This window comes from Chionomys nivalis, chromosome 15, assembly GCF_950005125.1.
Source record: "Chionomys nivalis chromosome 15, mChiNiv1.1, whole genome shotgun sequence".
NCBI lineage: Eukaryota > Metazoa > Chordata > Mammalia > Rodentia > Cricetidae > Chionomys > Chionomys nivalis.
The window spans coordinates 46,961,085-46,981,977 of record NC_080100.1 but is presented as its reverse complement, the minus strand read 5'-3'; the positions used below and the strand labels follow the sequence as shown (position 1 = coordinate 46,981,977).

At 45.3% G+C, this 20,893-nt stretch overlaps 1 protein-coding gene across 1 annotated transcript; it reads right to left on the bottom strand.

The window, feature by feature from the left end:
- Positions 1 to 14,935: 14,935 nt before the first annotated feature.
- On the bottom strand, positions 14,936 to 15,695 carry LOC130887415 (histone H3.3A-like). Its single transcript, XM_057789859.1, has one exon. It carries the CDS (start codon positions 15,693 to 15,695, stop codon positions 15,285 to 15,287), a length of 411 nt encoding a protein of 136 aa, XP_057645842.1. The 3' UTR covers positions 14,936 to 15,284.
- Between the last annotated feature and the right edge of the window lie 5,198 nt (positions 15,696 to 20,893).

The window sequence follows — 20,893 nt, the reverse complement described above, 5'->3', positions numbered from 1 at the left end:
TGGAAGGAGAGAGCTCCATGGAGTCATCTGGCTTCCACACGCACACCCCTTTCCCAGAATCATGTGCACATTATAGCAATATTGTAAATATTAGGTTAAAATTTTAAGTTCAATGCAAGATTCCCTCCAATGAGACTTCTCACAGCTTGCTGAGATTCTGTCATTTGCTTAGAACTGTATATCCAACCATGAAGATGTGTGTCCTGCCCCCACAGGACTCTTGCTCTTTTGTTTGGAGAGAAAATGATTTAAAAGATTCGGGGTATTTGTTGCAGGAGGCAGGACCTCCAGACGGTTACTATGGAGACAAGTGAGGATGTTTCAGGCTGCTTCCCCATACAGACACCTAAAGAAAGGCACAGGCTTGAAAGGTGGTTTTCAGGTCGTGCAGGAGAGGAAACAGGTGGGGATTGGAAAGCTATTAGTCCTTGTTTCTTTTCCCACCTTAGCTCCTGCAGTGGGCCACCCAAAACACCTGAGCTCACTGTGTATTGTCTTGACTGTTCCACCATTCACTGAGGCAGGGGAAACCCCATTTTCTGCCTGTCAACCCAGCTGCCTGTCTTGCTATTTGTATCAACACGACACACGGTAATCTCTAAGAGATGTGTTAGCTGAGTTATGAGCTAAGGTGTCACGTGGCTCCCCCCCCCCCCCCCCGCTAGGACTTCAACAGCTGTTCTGGACAGACAGCACCCAAAAGAGGACTGTTCCCTTCACGGGAGGAATCGGACAGGCTTAATTGCCGGAGGGTAATTTACAGAGTGCTCTTGAAATTTGGTGTGTGATTAGGAGGAATCACCGCCGCAGAGCTCAGATTGCATTTCTGATCGATTCTGAGACCATTTCTACCCAGTCTGTGTTTGGAAGGAAATAATTCTTTCTGCTTGAAAAAAAAATTAATTCTGTACTTGAAGTAGTCTGGCAGAGTGGAAAACAAATCGGGAAACATTTGCTGTTTTGATTCATGAACACACACACATGCCCACATGCACACATGCACACGCATGCAGACACACACACACACACACACACACACACACCTCTCTTTTTGCCTTGATTATAAGCTGTGCACTGAGAGAATGCCAGTGTCCTACAGGACAATGCTCACAGTCTTATCAGTTCTAAAGGTGTCAAGTGCTTGATTTTGAGCACCTTTTCATAGCATGTTGCCCTGGGAAGGGTCTCTAGGCCTCCACAATGTCTTTTGTCATCTCAAATCCAGCTCGTTTAAGTCTAATTGACTTGAGACCTTCCTCTCTTGCCCAAGGTCTTTCAGGATAATCAAGCATAAATGTCATAGGCCTGGGCTATGAGAACAGGCCAAGGCCAAAGGCTGCCTCCCTGTTGGGGTGGCCTAGGCAAGAAGGCTTGACACTTACACATTCACCACCCATCATCTCTCCTCCTCCCCATCTGAGAGTCAAAAATCCTACTCCCCCCCCCCCCGCAAGATACTTGGAGCAAAGTGCACACATTTAAAACGTATGTATTTAAACAGCACTCCAGCTACAGCTGAATCCATTGCTCCCTGGCGGGGTGCTTAGCAAATTTTCATTCAAAAACCAGGTAAACAAACAAAGCCCCCATTTTTTTTCTAAATCAACTTCTCAACTTCAAATTTTTTTTTAGAGTTATATTAGGTGGCTTTGAACTGCAGATCCTCATGTCTCAACCTCCCAAGTACTGGTCTTACAGACATCTGACAGCATACCTGGCTTCATTATGAATTCTTAAGCGCTTAATCTGCATTTCTTCCATATGTGTATTCACTGGTGGGTTGAAATGTTCTCAGCACACAGAACATCTGGCCATTAGTTTTTCCCTTCTGGAAACTTCCTTCATATGTTTTCGGGAATGACCAGGGGTCTAGGGTTGAGTTTATGGACAGTGAATGAGACCTGTAACCGGAGAAAACATACCTCTGGCAGGCAGTGGATGAGGCTGAGGGGAGAAAGACAGAGAGACAGATTCAGCTTCTAAAATGTCTTGGCAGATTCTCACCTTTTCCTCTAACGCAGAATGACCTTTGGAAAAGAGAAAATGACTGTGTGTACCCTGATTCCAGTGAAGTGATGACCATACATAGTGGAGATAGAACATTCTAGTTCTAGCATGTATATGCTGGATTCTTTTTGTCTGTTTCTTCCTGATGGACATAAAGGTGAACAATAAAGTTACCCTTTATTATTTATCATATAGATAAAACATACAGAAATGTTTTAATTCTAAAATGTACAGGACATCTATGTTCTGTAGACTGAGTTCTAGTGACATAAAATTCATTTTAGATTATGATTAACCTTCAAGTTGTGTTTTAGCTAAGTTAGCTTTATCTTACTTACAAACTACGATTTTATGTATTTATGTATTTAGGGTATTTCTAAAACGCTTCCTTCATTTCAATGGTCACCTGTGTGTGCATGGAAAATGGCTTAGAGAACTTTCCAAAATATGGTCAAACCCTTGTAGCCAACCATTACAGAAACAGGCAAAGCAAACCATCTAAAAACCAGCCTAGGACAACATTCCCTAACTATCTGGAGCAAATAAACCGAAGTGATGTCTTTCATCGTGTGGGAAGAACGGCTAATGAGGCTCCTCGGGTATGTGCTATGTCCCTGATGGACGATCCCCTGCCTTCAGCTCCCAGAAAGTCAAGTTAGGGAGGACTGGGGGGAACTAATCCCACTGAAGGAAGAGGGGGGAGTGGAGTGCGTGCCCTAGGTAACGGAGGTACTGGGTTGTATGGATAAAGCAACACAGGATCATGCATTTCAGCACATATACCTCCTCTTGTCCCACAAGTAGAGGAGAGGGATATTTTTAATGCTGTTATTTGTGAAGGGCTGGAAGAGGGGTGGTGTTCTGAGTTGTAGCATTGCTATCTAGACATGAAATTTGAGGCCCAGTGTAACTGTAGGTAGAACTGAAATCTTGGGCAAGTCAGTTTGCTTATCCTGAGTCTGAAAGTGTTCTTCTCCCTGTGTCTTTACATGGGTGTGCACCCACGTGCACGTGTGTGCCCTCATGCACAGTCTTCACCAGCTGTCACTCAAACCCAAGGGAAACCGGAGCAACCCTGAAAAGTGATGTGCAACTCAGTCCCATGTTGCACCTCTTCTGACCGTGCAGGGTTGGACACACAGATAAATGCTCAGCTGGTCGAGAATGAAATAGGGCCTGGAGTTAGACCTGTAATGAGGCAGAAAAAAAGGTTAGTAGGGACACAGGCTAGAGTCACCTGACTTTTGTCACCATGTTGAAAGGGACATAAAGTAGTGGTTTTAACAGTGTCTCTGAGGCCTTCTTGCCTATCTGGGCCTTCTTCCCAGTCACCCTTATTAGATCTCAGGGGACAGAAGCAGTGACATTACCTGCTTTCCAGCACTGCAGTGAGGTTTAGATGAATGAGTATGTGCCAGGCATTCGCCTTGCTGCCCACAGTGTGAGTAACTGTGGGGTCAGAAGGGTGGGACCCAACTGAAGCACCAGCCTCCCTGAATCTGACTTCATCATCATGTGACTCTGGGAAGGTCCCAAACTCCCAAGCTTCAGTTTCCTCCTTCGTAGACTAGGAACGGTAATGGTGCCTCCTGCCTGATGGTGGTGGTGGTGGTTATGGTTAAGCACACAGTCTCTGGCATGTAGTAGCACACATTTGCTTTTGGTTGGTTCTTTGAGATAGGTTCTTGCTCTGCAGCACTGACTGGCCTTGAACTTGAGATCTTTCCAATTCAGCCTCCTGGGTGCTGAGATAATAGTGTGCCTTGCTTCCGATTTGCTTTTAGTGTTATTGTTTTCAGTATCGCAATTGTAGTGCCCAACAGCCAGCTTGAGGAAGATAAATGACAGTCTCGGGTCTTTCTAGGACTCTACCAGCCCATGCCTACGTTGTCTTGAAGATCTCTTTGAGCTGTGTCTATGGAAGAGAAATGGGCACAGTCCATTGGCCAAGCAGGCAGACCTTATCATATCTCGTTCCCCTATCTCCACCCATGCCTGGTCATCACCTGTACTTCTCCTCCCTGCTGCCTCTTCTTCCGAATCCGCTGGCTCCCAGGAAGGCTTGCTGTGGATGCTGATGGTCCAGATGGAGAAAGAGGAATGGAACCAATAGGCAGTTCCTTGCTTTTAATGTCCTTAAATCAAAAGGAAATGAAAAATGGAATGTACGGGGCTGGAGAGATGGCTCAGTGGTTAAGAGCACTTTCTTCCCTTGCAGAGGACCCGAGTTCTATTCCCAGCACCCACATGGCAGTCCATGACTCCATTTCCAGGTGATCTGGTACTTGCTCTGGCCTCCTTGAACACCAAGGATGCTCATGGTGCACTTTATGTCCATTCAGGCAAAACACTAATACATACATAGACAATAAAAACAAAGAAGGAAGGAAACCAGAATCCAAAAGATTAGGTTTTTTTTAATTAATTAAATAATGTATTCTTAATGTGTCTATAGATCCAGAGTGCTATCACTACGGTTTTAAGGGACAGGAAACCTTTCCAGAACATTTCAGCGCCTCCACCCCATAGGTTCCTCTGAAAACACCTTTCCTGGGGAGCGGACTTGAGCTCAGCAGAGAGTAGAACACACTTAAACACACCCCCTTCATTAGTCCACGATTCAAACAAAGGCTGTGGCGTTCTTCCACAGCTGGGCAGAGCAGCAATGGGCTGGGCAAACAGTCCCAAGCTAAGCCCCAAATCCCTGAATTGCAAGGCCTTTAATTTATACCTCTGTGTAGCTTTGTTATTGACGTTTATTAGCCAAGAGTGTGGCTGCCAACACCAGTTTGGAGTAGATTGTGGTAAAAACAGATCCCCTCTTTACACACTCCAATCAGGGCGGAAGGACTGTTTTTATTGAAACCGTATCTCAGCTCCAGCCTCTCCATACACACAGACACACATGTACAGAGTTTAAATTGTATTTATAGTTGGTAAATGCTCTAATTACGGGGCTGCGTGTGTTCGGAGAGGAAAATTAAATCAGCGAGCATGGGAGGTCATGCCGCCCTTCCGCTCTGGTTTGGGCTCCTTATGGTTTTCAGCTTTGAGAAATCAATGCCGTGAAATGGCGGGTGACAAGCCAAGAAGACATTTGTCTCCTGGTTGATTTGCAATGTTATCTGCAGATTGTTGTGTTTTTGTTGTTGGTTTTTTTTTTCCCTCCTTGATGAGGTGAATTTTTGATTCTTTCTTGTCCCTTAACACATCCCAGAGCAATTTCTAACGCTTGTCTCTCCTGGATAATGTCGCAGGCCCTGCTTTCCATATTAGGATACGTGAACTGCTGAAGGGAAGATGGATGTCATTGACACTCTGCCCCGTGCTCAGTTCCATGCTGTTGTCATGATGATGCTGAGACTGCCAGCCACTGGAGTACCCGCCCTTCTGTCTCCTTTGCCGAGTCACTAAAGAATGAGTCTTAGGGCTGGGCTGGGGTGGGGCCCCTCAGTCAGTAAAATGTGTGCTTTGCAAGAGCACAGGCCTAAGTGAGTCCCTGGAACCCATGGACACAGGGAGTGCACACTCATGGGCTCAGCACAAGGAAGGAAGAGACAGGAGACTCTCAGGCCGCTGATGAGCTCCAGACCAGTAATGGACCCTGCTTAAAAGAGGTGGACAGCGACCCGGAAGATCACGCATGAGGTTGCCCTCTGACCTTTACACAGGCGCCCTCACATACATGCACACAGGTGCATGAGTGAGTGCACTGTCTTAAGCTCATTCACACATTAAAAAGAAGAGGAGAAGGAGAAAGAATCAGAGCTACAACAGACCAAGGGAATTAAAGGGTTTGGACGTGGCTGTTCCTGTTCCTGAACTGTTAGCTCAAGGAGGTTATAACGTTTAAAAATGGGCATAATCCACCCAGGTCTTCTCTACCACAGTAATTTTGCTGCTACAGGCAAAATCCTCGTCGTGTAGGACTGAGGTGGCAGATCACTGAGGGGATGTTTACCCACACTCTTGAGTTATCCAGCTGATTTGCGAATACCATTCTTAGCCTTCCACGCAGACTGGGTGGTGCAGACCTGGCACCCTCCGCTGACGGATCCCTTTGCTGACAGTTGAGAGGAGAGTCATCTGTGACAATCCAATGGATGCCTTGGGTTGGATCCGATGTTGAGCTGATTAATGCTGGAGTCAGCACTGCCAGCAGCCGGGTCATGTGAGTGCTGATCCCCAGGAAGGAGTCCTGGTGGTTGTGACATCAGTGACCAGCGACATGCCTATAGATACTAAACAGGTGCCCAGATTGGATCAGCTTAGTGGAATTCTCGAGGATCCTGCAGGATGCAATCTTCCAAGCAGAAAACTGGTTTGCTCTTTTTCATGTTCCCTAACCCAGGAACTGTTTTTAAAACCAGGAATTTCTTAACTAAGAAATGCAAGCCAGGAAGGTGCCAGGAGAAAACTTCTCATTCAGTGTTAGGAGCTGACTAGGTTGTGAAGAGCATAGGAAAGAATAGAATGGCAAATCAACATATTTCATGCTTCTGCAGTGCTTTTGATGGTCCAAAATACAACCACAGTCATTTTCCCTTTTCAGCTTTATCTCACCTCTCCATGAAGAAGGTTAATCCCGTGAAAGATACAGGGTGTATACCTTGAAGCACTCATGGATGTAAGACCCCATTCTCTTTCCCTATCTTCATGGGTTGTGATGAGATGGGTAAACGCCACATGGTTTAGTCAGTGGCAGAGCCTACAGAACCACAGACTCTATTCATCATCCTTGCTCATCCTTAGGGCCAAATGTTTCTCAAAGTGTGGTCAGCAGCACCAGCGCCATCAAGACCTGCTAAATGGGCCTCTGGGGATGGGGCCTCCTGTTCCAACATGTCCTCTAGATCTAGTGCTTGAGCAGAATGGAGAACCTCTGGCCTTAAGTCAACTATTCCCAGTTTGAGTTTCCAGACACCAGGGCTCAGTGGACACAGTGGTGAAGCTCCATCAGTGGTCTTCATAAAGCAGTAGGAATCACGTTAATGTTAGCTTGCAAAAGTGTATGTTCATCATGCATCACTCGAGCATAAAAACTGGGAGAAGAGATGGTGATTGATTAGTGTTAGTATTCTTTTGTTATTGATTGGTTACTAATATGCTTTGTTTTAGACACAGGGAAGGCCAAAGATGGGGATATCCCTGCTCTCAGGATGACTGTAGGCTTTGAACGGGTTATTCTAACACTATCCTATAAGTGGCAAAAATATGCAAATAATTCTATAATGCTGATGATGAACCCTAAAATCCCCGGGAGAAAGAAGTCTAAAGATGAAGCGATGCAGTTGAGAGATAAGGGTGGGGAGAAAAGGAATGGCAGGCTATAGCCAGCTGGATGCCTGCCCTCTATTATCTTGTTCCCATGGCAACCGAGCCCACTTCTGGTATCTGCTCCCACCACCCAGCCTAGAAGACCAGCCTCTGTCCTTCACACTGTCCTGATCACAAGAAGCACACACTGAACTTTCTCACAGAGGTTCTACCTTCGGGTGGTACTCTTCAAAGAAGACTCTTAATTTACGTTTTTTTGTAGTCCTGCCTTTAAAATCAAACAAGCAAACAAACAGGGTCTCATGTTATAGCCCAGATAGGCCTGGAAATCACAGCCCTCATGCCTCTGCTGCCTCATTTTTGACTATACGAGGCGGTTCTTCTAGAAGTGACTTCTCCATCTAAGCAAGGGCTTGATACCGTAAGCTGATGTATAGACTCAGAAAACATCATTTTTAATATACAGCCACCACTTTAGAAAACACAGAGGTTTAATTTCAGCACAACAATTTCCCAGATATTGTACGGTTTGTATTTCAACAAAGTGAGGTAAATCTCTGCTTAGCAAGCCCTGAGCTTGTGTAGATGGTGGGCCTAGCTCTATGTATTGCTTCAGCTTTGCTTATGACCTCATGTTCAAATGCCTGTGCTCCAAGGACGTCCTGCACAGACACAACGTGATGGACAGGTAGGCAGCTGTGAGCCCAAGGAAGCTTCCTGCGGACAGCTGACACCCTGAGGACATTAGCTAGCATTTCTTCTTTGTGGAGAAGGGGGTTCTGGTTCTAAATGAGGTGTGAGTGTTCGAGAGGGTGGTAACCTTGTCCCATTGAATTATGATGAGAAAACAACTCAGTTGCCTGCAGAGCCAAAAACAAACCTCAGAACTGCTTAACTCATCCGTCAAACAAACTGTATTTTAGGAAATGCAGGACAGAGAAAAATGCACAAAAGAAAAGGAGATTTATTTATTTGTACAAAAGTGGAATGACAGGCGTTTGAGTGGATCCAAATAGAGTTTAGGGAGGAAAAAAATGTGATTCATTGCCAGCTATTAAATCTTGTTTATCCTTTTTTAAACTAACCAGAAACACATTTTGGAAAATCCAAGTTAACAGTTGAAGCATTGGGAGCTGCTTCAGGCACTGCCTGGGCTCCCTGCCTACCAAGGGGAGGGCGAGAGTGACCTGAGTCAGCAGGTTTGCAGACCGGAAGGGCCAGCGACCTGTCCTGATCTGATAGTCCACCCAACCTCTGCCAGGAGCCCATCCCTTTCCCCAAAGAAGGGAATGCATCTAAGGGCAGCCAGAAGAAGCCAGAAGTTTACTGCTTTGAAGGACACAAACCATTTTTCTAAAGATGCAGTTACCAAGAGACGCATCCCTCGGTGTGCAGTGTGCACCCTTTCCCTGGGTCCGTCCCCATCTTCCAGGACGCCAGCTGATCTGACCAGTGCCCACTCCAGACACAGACACGAGACTGAAAATTTTCAGCGCACTTGACAAGTGTCTGAAAGCTTGTCTGGAATCCCAGATGTTGGTGGAAGAAATCTCTGCAATGCAAGGACTGAGGTGGCCTCTGTGTACTCTCTTGCCAGGGCCCGGGAGGGAGCAGCTGCTTTCACTGCCCGCCAGCACCCTCTCCGGTTAATGTGCTGTGTTACTGGCAGTGGCTTACACTGAGAAGAGACGAACTTAGCCGTAGATTTAAAGAATCATAAAAGGTACATATTTCAGGGCCTGGGCAGAGCCGTGCAAAAGTAACTTTTCTGGAGCAAAATCCCTGATCTCCCTCTTGTTTATCAAGCAAGTAATTCGGCCTGCTGGTCTCAGATGTGGCTGCAGACAGATCTCCTCTGAGGCCGAGGACTCCTGGAACCCCCGAAGGGACTCAACCAGAGAACTGCTGTTCTCGCTCCCCCTCCTGCGTGGAAGGGGGCAACCACGTTGTGCTTCGCCAGCTTTCAGCCTTTGCTCCTGCCCTCCCCAATCTCTGCATGCCCCCCCCCCACACCGTTTCCTTCTCATATTTCTATCAATGCTGTAGATTTCTTGATGGTAAGAACTGGGCCTTAATCTCATTTCTTACCAGTAGGCCTACTGCATAAAGAAGGCCTTGAATGTGGTAATTAGGCTGAAGCCTCCTGGAAATAGGTTCAGGCTTTGGATCGGGTTACAGTGTGTGCCATCTGGGCCAGGTAGACACGGGACGAGGGGCAGGTCGAGTCGTATTTCTCCCAGTGTCTATCTCAATATCTAGAGCGAGGAAGGTGCTTTAAAAATACTTTAGCTCTAGAACCAACGGCTTGGCCACAACAGAAGAAACATCGGCCTTCTCATCTCGTGGGGCTTTAGCATCTGCACACACACACACACACACACACACACACACACACACACACACACACAGAATCTATTTGAGATGCTGCTGCAGTCCCTATGGGGTAGCCTTCATGAGAGGAGCACAACATAACCCAAGAGGGAACAGAGAGAAAAAATTTGGAAGAAAGCGGTACTGTTTGGCCAGGTTGACAGTTTTCAGAGGGGCTAGACAGAAATGTCACAGCATGTATGATGGTTAGTTGCCTGTCAGCTTGGCAGAATCTGGAATCACCTGGGGGATAGACCAATAACAACTTGCAACCAACTACCCTAAAGGATGACAAACATCCGTAACCCAACGAATGACAAAAAAACACTCATCCTACCTCTTGGGAATGTGGGTGTCATGTTCTTAAAGTTACTTCCTGTTGTCTGGGGGTAATGGCATCTTTAGGAGACCCTGAGGAAATAGAGGTAATGGTCAAATCCTAGAAGACCAGTCTGCATGTAATGGGAAAGTTCAGGGCTGTCTGAAGTACTGACTAGAGTAGTCTGTGAGGCTGGTTCCTCTTGGCTAGCTACTTTGAAGTCGTTCTGGATGCAGAATCTTGAGAAAACTGCAACAGAGGCATTCTGAGAAGTTGGATCACCTGGGCTACTTGTTTTCATTTTTTTCTGTAAATATACAAACTTTTAAAGTAAGCATACATATCTGCATTAACACAAATATGGAATGTCCAGTGTGCACAAATCAGCTAAAGATTATTCTCTATTCTATGTTTTAGCAGGTAAAAGGCATCTGTCAGCTTTATAAGTCCATTTGGACTGTACATTACTCTCTGTCCATGCCATATGAAAGGATTGTGTATAATAATAAGTCAGGAGGACTCTGTAGCGAACAAGATTTACCATGTCTCATCTCAGAGCTGTTCCCAAGTAGAGGGACCGGTATATATGTCACCTGCCTTGTAGTTTTTCTCTTTCTTCCTTCATGTCTGCAGCCAAGATTTTCAGGAGGTCTCCCCTGGTCAAGTCTGATCTTTAATAATTTTGATGTAATCCATAGAGTTTTGGTTCCTATGAAAACAAAAGCATAACCTTTTCCCCAAAGCAGCATATTTTCTGACTTCCATTATAAAGTTAAGACATTTTAAAAATATATATAGGCTGGTTTAATTTAGCAGTTTTTTTCCACAATTAAATGTCTCTTCAAAGCATTTTCCCTTCACCCGTCAGCATTCAAAAATTCAAAGTCAACAAATCACCATACAGGATCCAGACACCCTGTGTATTTCCCATCCCTATGTCTTATTCTTTTTATATTACATATTTATTTTCTATGACTGTCTATCTCCATTTTTTTTCTTTCTTCAGCATCTAAGCACATTTTAAAGCATTCTGTACCCGTTTAGAATTTTTTTCTGTCTGGAAATCACTAAATGCCTGCAACATTCTCTGACTGCATGAACATGACCCAAGATTTAAACTGCTAGGCTATCACCACATGGCTCCACTTAGCACATGGTGCTGGCAACTGACTCTGTTCCCATGAGAGCCTAGCTTCATACCTTTGGGTACCCCCCTGGAGTCGCCTTCACCTGCCCTAGCTCTGGGAATTTGCTGAGTTCTCCTGTGACAGGCATTTTTATCTAGTCTCCCTTTCCAGTAGCTATTGTAGCAGGGCACCATTCAAGTGTTCAGCTGCATAGCAGTGCCTCTTAAAGGATCCGCGCCTCTGTATCCTGCAAAAGATGAACCATCAAAATACTGTGTAAAATTTCATTCATATGAAATTTCTAAATTCATAGAAACAGGGGTGTGGGAAGAGACGGCAGTGGCTGTGGTATTCCTGGGAAGCCAGACATCACAAATGCTGGGAAGCAGCAGGAGACTGGCTTAGACTGACTGATAAACTAGGCTTGGCAAAATGCCAGCTCTGGCGAGCTGCTCATTTTTGCTGATGTCATCACTGCTGTCACAAGGCAATCCCTTGGGGTAAAGAGACACCACTGTCACAGAGATCCTGAGGCTGCCACAGTTTACTCTTCTGGTCTGCCTGTCCCCTTCCTTGGCAGGTGCCACCCCAAACATCTCCTTTCTGCCATTTGTGTCTATTTAGCTGCAAGTGCAAAGGTCACTCGGAGACAAATCCTCATCCAAGTGGAAGCCTGGGCGCTGGCTGTGCCCATTCATGAAGGTGCCCTCCTTGCCCACCTTCCACTCGACGTCCTGCTCTGCACTCCAGGAGGATGAGGCTCCTTCCTCCTGCCACAGGTACCCAAACCGAGCCTTTCCATCCTCAATACCAGGCCTCATTTCCAATAAGCACAGCAGTGGGGCCTTTTCATGCCAACAGGTGACTGAAAGACAGCGTGGGAGGCTTCTCATCCCATCCTGGGAAGGACGGGAACTCACAGCCACCAGGGCAGACATGCTGAAAGGCGACAAGACTGAAGTGTGACCGTCTCAGGGGCTACATCATCAAAGCTAATAAAAGCAGAGGCTCTGGTCTCATTTAATTTTTAACGTGAATAACCCCCCAGAATAGTCAAATAGGCTGAAACCCCTTCACGAGATTCCTGGGTGAACACTGGCCACTGTTTAGTCCCCGAGGGTGACACATTCCTGATCCTTTGTCTAGCTCCATCCCAGACAACTAGCAGCTTCCTGAGCTCTCTTCTGCAGACTGCAGAGATGTTTCTGGAATTAGAAATATGCTTCCCTAACTTGTCTTAGTGGGTCAATTGGAGGGCCATGGAATGAACAGACACATATCCTGGATAGGCCAAGCAAAAGAGAGCTTGCTGGCGGCCATGAGGTGCTCAGTAATTGACAAGAATCCTGGGGAACCAGGCTTGGGAGAGGAAGAAAGAAAGACAGCTATAGAGAATGGAAGCTTGGGTGGAAGAGTAAGGCCATGCTAGAGCAATCTGACTAAAGCAAAGCTAGGCCTTTGGCTGTGCTGGGTTTGAAGGTGTGAGGGGTACATCTGACCGAGTCTTCTGAAAAGTCTGCTGATGACCGCCACTGCCTGAGAAGGAAAAGGGTCTTGTCTCTCTGCTTCTGTGGTAGGAGGCAGACACCATTTCGTGAGAAGAAAAGTTGCCCCCACTTGAAGCAATCAGGAGCTGATGAGGAGGATTGTAGAGGAGTCAGAACGAGCCTTTATTTCTTACAGCTGTAGTGTAGAAAATCACCCCAAACACGCAAAATTGAATCCCAGCTCCTCTGACTGAGTGGAGCAAAGCAGTGCTATGTTGCCAAGGGGGGTGGTGTCTGAATTTGGGAACTTCTTGCAAAGTTGGCATCTGGGCATGAGCTAAAGGAACATCCAACCTGGCACCAGCTAACTTGCTTGCTTGGCTGGGCACACTTGACTACTTCAGGGCAGATAAAGCGAGCTAGAACGTGGGGCAAACACAAACAGCAAATACTGGATCATTTCAGATAGATTTAGGCAACCCTACATGATGGGTGGCTTCAGTCGTTCGTTTCTTTGAAAATATCTAATAGGTGATTAGCAGTTAGAGAAAGGGATGAGCAAAGAGACTATCCGCATTGAAAAATGCTATACGTAATTAATGCGCATTCATAGTTTATGCGTTTCCACACACAGGCTGTTAGCCTGCGAGAGCAGCGAAGTAACCGATGGGCAGTGTGCACCATCCTGCAGGGGCTGGCAGATGAGGATCCAGCCGTGTGATCCTCGGCAGAGTGCGGCAGGCAAGGCTTTTCAGTGGGCTGTTTCCCTTGCTGTGATCTGTCAGGCAATTAAGTTTCGTTCTGGCACCCAGTTGGACGGTAGGGCTGAAAAGACCCAATGTGATGGATGTGGGTCTGTTTCAAGGAGACAGAAACTGAGAAGCATCCAAGAACACAGGTTTTACAACAACCTCCGCCCTCTGAAGACGGCTGAGCCAACACTGGGTAGAGCTTGACAGGCAGGAGAACTGGAAGAAATTCTTTGATGAGATGGGAGAGCTCACAAGCACCGCAGCAGATTTGGAAGACTCTGGTGCTTTTGTAAGGGATAGAGGAGGAGCTGTCTGCAGAGGTGCATTATGGGAATTGGAAAGCTCTGAAGGGCGATTGCCAAGACAGTCTGTTCACCAACGCCCGAGGGAGGGACCAAGCGATGCTCCCTCTCCCAGGACAGCCCTTTATTCTTGAAGTGGAAGATGCCATCACACAAGGCCCGCCTTCCTCCAGGAGCTGCCATCTCCCTGCTACTTCTCCAGAGACTTGATTCTCATCTTTGGCGTTGCGGAGCTATCCCTTGAGGTTCTAGGAGAAGGGAAGCCTGTGTGTTTCCACAGCGCTCATAACGGTTCTGTGGTTTCAGCAGGCACGCCATTAGGAGTCTGGATGGGGGAGCCAGATGACACCCTCTGCTACTCTTTGCGTGTAATCTTACTGACGAAATGATGGATCACTATTTTATTGATTATAAGAAATTATAAATAACAATGTTTGTAGCTTTGAAAAATATCTAGGGAAAGATAAGTAGAAACAGATTTTTTTTTTGTCATAGCATTGAAATAACTGCCATGTTAGTTTATAAAGGGATATTTCTGAAAGAATAAGGATTGCGTCTCTTTCTAAAGAAAGATTTCTAAATAAAGAGCATAATGCAATGTCAAAGATAGAGAATATTGGGCTGGAGAGATGGCTCAGCAGTTAAGAAAACTGGCTGCCTTTCCAGAGGACCTGGGTTCAATTCCCAGCACCCACATGGCAGCTCACAACTGTCTGTAACTCCAGTTCCAGTGAACCCGACACCCTCACAGACAGACATGGAGGCAAAACACCCAATGCACATAAAGTAAAAAGAAAAAAAAGAATATTCTTGGAAAATCTAGGAGTCAGTATGAGAGAAATACTATCAGCAATAGAGGGCTAAAGTATAAAATTGGCTATGTGCTTATGAAACTTCACTTGCAAAAAATTTGACTTTAAGAAACGGTACATTGAATTGTGCTCGATCAACCAGTCTTCATATTACTGAGATTTGTCATGAAATATCCATGCATTTATATGAAAGTTTATTGAATACTCTAAAATACTTTAGCTCTCTATATACATAGACTTTAACTGTATATATGTATATACTTGAAGTATTTTATTTGTTCTGTGTATAATAGAACTTCTTTTTATTTTTTATTTTTTTATAGTTTAATGTATTTTAATAGCAAACTTACAGGAACAGCACAGAAGACAGACAACATTAAAAACATGTACTTGCATGTAGGACAACTCAGTTAGAAAAGTATAGTGAATGATGGTATCTATTGTATGATAAAAATGCTACAAACACCATTTAGTTGCTGTCAATAAGAAATTTACTTATTTTTAAAAAATCCAAATGCTGGCATTGTCCAGAAAATTTTAACAGGTTTATTTATAATTGTTATAAAGTTGAACTGTTGAAATGTGTTCACTGAAACATTTTGCTTGCATTAATGCTTTACATCTTGCATTTATATTAAAAATTCACACACAAATGAAAATGGAAAAACTGCCAATACCTGATTTCTGTCCCCTATTTTTCCACTCGCAATCATATACTTAGGTACCTTTTGACCCCATGGAAAAAATATCTAACATTCAGAACTACTGATAACAGGAAGAAGAGGAAAAAATTTTTTTTGAGAATGAAATGTTTCCCCTCATAGTGGACTCTTAAGCACGTTCTCCGCGTATGCGGCGTGCTAGCTGGATATCTTTTGGCATAATTGTTACACGTTTGGCATGGATAGCACACAGGTTGGTATCTTCAAAAAGGCCAACCAGATAGGCCTCTCTTGCCTCCTGCAAAGCACCAATAGCTGCACTCTGGAAGCGCAGATCTGTTTTGAAGTTCTGAGCAATTTCTCGCACCAGACGCTGGAAGGGGAGTTTGCGGATCAGAAGTTCAGTGGATTTCTGATAGCGTCTGATTTCACGGAGTGCCACAGTACCAGGCCTGTAACGATGAGGTTTCTTCACCCCTCCAGTAGAGGGCGCACTCTTGCGAGCGGCTTTTGTAGCCAGCTGTTTCCTGGGTGCTTTACCACCGGTGGATTTACGGGCAGTCTGCTTTGTACGAGCCATGGTATGAGCACCTCCTTACTTACCTCCTCCCCTTTCTCCTTCGGCTGGAGCTCGGCAAGCGAGAGGCGGCGCTGGCGTTAGAGAGCGGCGGCGGCGCGGCGACGGCTGCGAACACAATTCTAGAACTTCTTTTTAAAAATAGAAAAATGTTAAAGTAGCATTTCTCAGACTTGGAAAACTCTCTCATTTAACTATGAATCTCTAGACACAGCCTAGTATGTATTATTTGTAAAAATCAAACATTAAAAACAGCCACTGTGCCTGGAACCTAATAAATTTATTTGGGAGATTCACAAGAGAACATTTTACAGTTCTGTCAACATACGATTCTTTCCATTTCTTTTTCATGTATCCACCTCGAGATGTAACATAATAATAATAATAACAATCACAACTGGTTCTCACTGGTTGGGTGGGCAAGGGCGATCAATCAAGCGTCTGTGGGAATGATCCAATAAGATATACAGAGAGTTGGCGTTAAGAAAGAACAAGGATTATTGTTCTACAATACATATGGAAATACCGTTACGCTAATAATACAGTCTTGTGTAATATTAAGGTTATCTAAGATAAGTCTTCCTCCGTCTGTTTGGCTGGTTGGTTTGTTTTGTGTTTGACAGGGTCTCACTATCTTGCTCTAACTGGCCTGGAATTGACGATGTAAATCAGGATGATCTTAACTCACAGAGATCCACCTGCCTCTGCCTCCCAAGTGCTAGAGTTAAAGGTGTGCACTGCCATACCCAGTCTGTTCATAATTCTTAATTCTGGGTGATGTGATTACGAGGTTTGCTGTTATCTTCCATTTTTTACAATTGATTGAAATTATTCAATATAGAAAATCTTTTAAAACTTAGGCAAGCAGAAGAAATGGAATTCATGGCAGCAGGAATACACACATTTTTCTATTTTTTTTTTTATGAGACAGAGTTTCTCTGTGTAGTGCTGGCTGTTCTAGAACTCACTCAGTAGACCAGGCTGGCCTTAAACTCAGAGACCTGCCTGCCTCTGTCTTGAGTGGTGGGCTTAAAGGCATGCGCCACCAGGCCTGGCCCGGAATACACAAATCTTATAAGGAGTCTTGAGATAGAAGGGGAATAGATGATGTCCTGAATGGATGTGTTTTGTGGACATTAGCACCATCATATGAAAAACTCAGGGGCCTCAGACTCATGGAATAGCAAGGTCTTCCCCTGATCTAGGTATGGATCATACAGAGAGCCCTGGTCACAGCTTTCTCTTCCCTGAGGACAGCAGCTGAGATTCCTCCCCCCTAGAGACCCCTGCTGAGATTAGATAACCAGCCACCTCCTCCTCCTTCATACTGAGTTCCCAGGCTGCTACTGGTGTGCCCTCATCAGAACATCAACTTTTCCTTCCTGCCTGTTGTTTCTACACTCCTCTCAGCATCAGGTCAATCCCTGACTTTGCAGGTTAGAGAAAGGAAAAGGCATAGGCAATGCTTGGCTTGGTCTCGAGATGCTCTTGGTAGTTCATTTGCTTTTGGAGGCAGGAGAAGCTATAGAATGTTTGAGTGCTGATACAGGAGCGTGGGTAAGGCCGGCAGGGTAGACATCTCCAGTGTGCTGTCCTCGAGTAAGAAGAAGCAATGGGACCTGTTGAATGTGCTGCATTCATCCAGAGTCAACCAGAAATGGCAGCGAGGATGGGGAAAGGGCAGGAGCTCTCCTGGCAGGACAGTTGCTATTTGTTCTGGTAAGTTGCAAATGAGATCATGGACCAAGGGTGAAGAATGGAGAGAATCCATTAGAGGCTTAAGCAGAGAGGGGAAGATGAGGGAGAAATGCAGAATTGCCTGGAGAAATGAGACAGAATCTTCAGAGATTACCAGAGGCCTACCTGATGCCAGCAAGTGGAGAAGCTATCTGTGGCTGTGTCCCATGATACCCGGCTCTCATCCTCTCCCGACTCCCTCTTGCGCAGTGACCATGACCAATTCACTCTCTGCCTAACTGCTTTGGGGGAACACGTTCTGCTTAGAAGTAGAGCAGTCTGGAAGTGAGGAAGTATTTCTGCCTTCACAAAGCAGCAATCAGCCCATAGGGCTCTGCTTGCTGTTAGGTAGGTCTTGAATGTTTATGTTTCCCAGAGTCTCATGGGGGAAACCCTGCTGGCAGGTAGTCGCAAGGCTATGTGGTAGACAGGAAGCACTGAAGTTGGATGTAGATGGAAGATGCCAATGAATGCTAGAGTTGCCGCAGTGTGGGAAGGGGTGTGGGACACAGACGGCTGAAATTGAGAACAGGAGGTGGAGAGAATTGGAATTGGGGTTAGCTGTTGAGCATTATCCTTGGAAGAGAGGAAATGAAGGAAGGAGCTAGAAACCCGGGGCATTGGATGATGCCAGGAGCAGAATCAGAGAGATTGAATCTAGGGTAATATCTTCAAGGACTCCCCAAGGCTCCTTGGTGGTCAGGCATCACCTGATGCTTGAGAAGCAAGGTGAGAGGATGGTTGGGAAGATGCAGAGCAAGGAGGTACCCGGCCCAGGTGAGGACCATGTGGGAGGATGCTGCAGGGAGATGCTCTTGCAGCATCATATTCCCGCCCAAGTTGGAAAGTAAAGTGGTATACGGACCAGTGGTGGAGGACATTGGCGGTTTTGCTGAGACTGGTGTGAATTCCAGAAACATCCAGGACAAGTCTGGGGATGGAAATAGTGGAGGGCTGGTCACATTGGGGACATATGGGGTTCTGTGGGAGTGCAGCTGAGTGAGATGGGACGTCTGGGATCTTGGGTTTCTTGTTTTGACATAAAAAAAAAAATAAACAGAAAACAACTGGGAAGCAAATGAGGAAGTGAATATCCCAGGATATATAGAAGTTTCTATTTTGATTATTCATTTCTATGGCATATAAAGGAAAGGGTTTAATTACACCATTTTCATACACATATGCCATAGGATATCTCACTTACATTAACCTTTCTTTGCCTCTTCCCCTCCTCCCCACTGACTCCCTTCTCCCTGACCCAGCCCCCTCTGCTCTCACGTCATATAAGATACACATACCCTACTCTTAGTCACCCTGTCACCCTTCGTGACTTCCAGTGTCCTTCAAACTATCTCTCTGAGGAGCAAAGTCTGTTCTGTTGTTTGTTGTTGTTGTTGTTGTTGTTGTTGATCAGATTCCTCTTAGCTACCATGTCTCATGAAGGCTGTGTCTAATCTGTTGCCGTCCTTTGGAAACCTCACTGTAAAATGTTTCCCTGACTTGAATCCCCGTACTCCACCTAGTCTTCCCCTGGCAGTCACACCTTCCTTTTTACTCTATTTTACTTTTGTCAAATGTAAGAGTTGAAGTTCTGCAGTATGCGAACGTTCCAGACTGTCTTGTTTCACTCAGTTGTGTACATTTGACTTCCATCTTGTCATGATCTAGCTCAGTGGCCCATTCATTTGAAGGACTGAATGGCAGTTCATCACCTGACCTACTCTGTCCACTCGTGTCCGAAGGTCATTTTGGTCACTTGTTCTGCACATTTCAAGTAAAATTGAGATCAACATAAACAAGAAGGTTTTTGTGAGTATGTCAGCTATAAAGGAGCACGATTGCTGATTAATTCGGCAAAAAAATATATTCAGAAGAAACAGACAAACCATTTCCAAAAGTAGCTGTAACATTACTCACAGGGCTGGTGAGGTGGCTCCGTGGATAAAGGTGCTTGCTGCCAACCCTGAGTTCAGTCTCTGAGACCCACCCTGTGAAGGAAAGAACCAGTTCTCACAACCTGTCCTCTGATCTTTACACATATGCCACGAACACACACACACACACACCACATACAAGCACATGAACACATACACATGCACATAATAAATAACTTTACAAAAGTTTTTTAAAAGAATAAAAAGCCAAAGACACTACCCATGAATGAGAATCCCTGCTGTCTCACATCCCTACCCATAACTGTTGTTCTGTGTTTTCATTACAACTAAGAAAAAAATCAGTGGCAGACATTTTGTAATCTTAGTTCCAAATGATGCCCTAAGTCCTAGCAAGTACCCCATTCCCACACTCTGAAACACACATTTCTGTCCTAACACGATTGCAGGAGAATTAGAGGTATTTTATGGGTAAAGACTTGAGAAAGGACATCCTGCTTAGAGGACATCCTGCCTTGAATCCAAAGAATCAGACACAGACACTGTCCAGCCAAGAAACACAGACGGTGAGTCATCAGTTGCCCTCGCCCAAGCTGTGTGTGTCCTGGGACTTGCTTCCCCACGGAGACTGGGTTACATAGTGTTTCAGAGTCTGACCTTACATCTCCAGGATAGGCATGGCAGCCTGCAGCACCCAGAAAACTATGGATTTACAGCTTCCCAAGAAGTATCACCATCAGCAGGACACGGTACAGACAGACAACCTCTCTCCCAGTCAATCATTAACCCAACCTTCCTTTCACCTTGAATCTTCTACTTGCCGCGGTGCAGGGGAAGGTTGTTTTGAGCATACTAACACACTGAATGACCCTTTGGGGATCCAGGTGATTCATGTTGGTGGCATGGCATACCCCACATACCCTTTATTGTCACCTGGCTCTGAGGAAGCAGGGTCCTTGTCTTCATACACAGAGGATTTTAGAAACCGGCAACATTTCGAACTATTGGGTTTCTCACTGAAAGTTAAAACAGAACAACACAACAGCAGGATTTGCTTTGCTGGCTTGACTGGCCCCTTGGGTAGAAGGCTGGCCAGCCCTGGCAGGCTCTGCTTCTCTCCAAACTTCCCCCGGTGACCTCAGTGAAAGATGGTTTACATCATGAGGAGAAAACCCATTTATTTATTTGTAATAACTTCAAATTTTATGGACCCACAAGAGGATATAATTTAAGAAAACATTAGCAAACAATTCCAAATACCAAGGTTTTACAATTTGCCAGGTCAAAGAACCATCAGTGGAAATATTTCAACGTTAAAAATGGAAAGCTATATGAAAACTCCTTTTGAATGAGGCTGGGGAGGTGGAGGCCTTTCACAATGTATATTTTTGTTCATGACATCCTGGGGTCTTAGGGAAAGACAACTGAGTTTCCAGGAACCATTCTGAGTAACATATGACCTAAGAGAAGTAGGCCCTCTAATGCTGCCCTTGTGGGGCATTTAGCTCCATAAATAATGTAAGGCAGGACATGAGCTGGTCTAACTAAACCTCTCGAGCCTTGCTTTGAACA

Bases quoted from the DNA above. Each gene is read 5' to 3' on its own strand.
- LOC130887415 (XM_057789859.1), bottom strand. From the start codon at position 15,695: ATGGCTCGTACAAAGCAGACTGCCCGTAAATCCACCGGTGGTAAAGCA.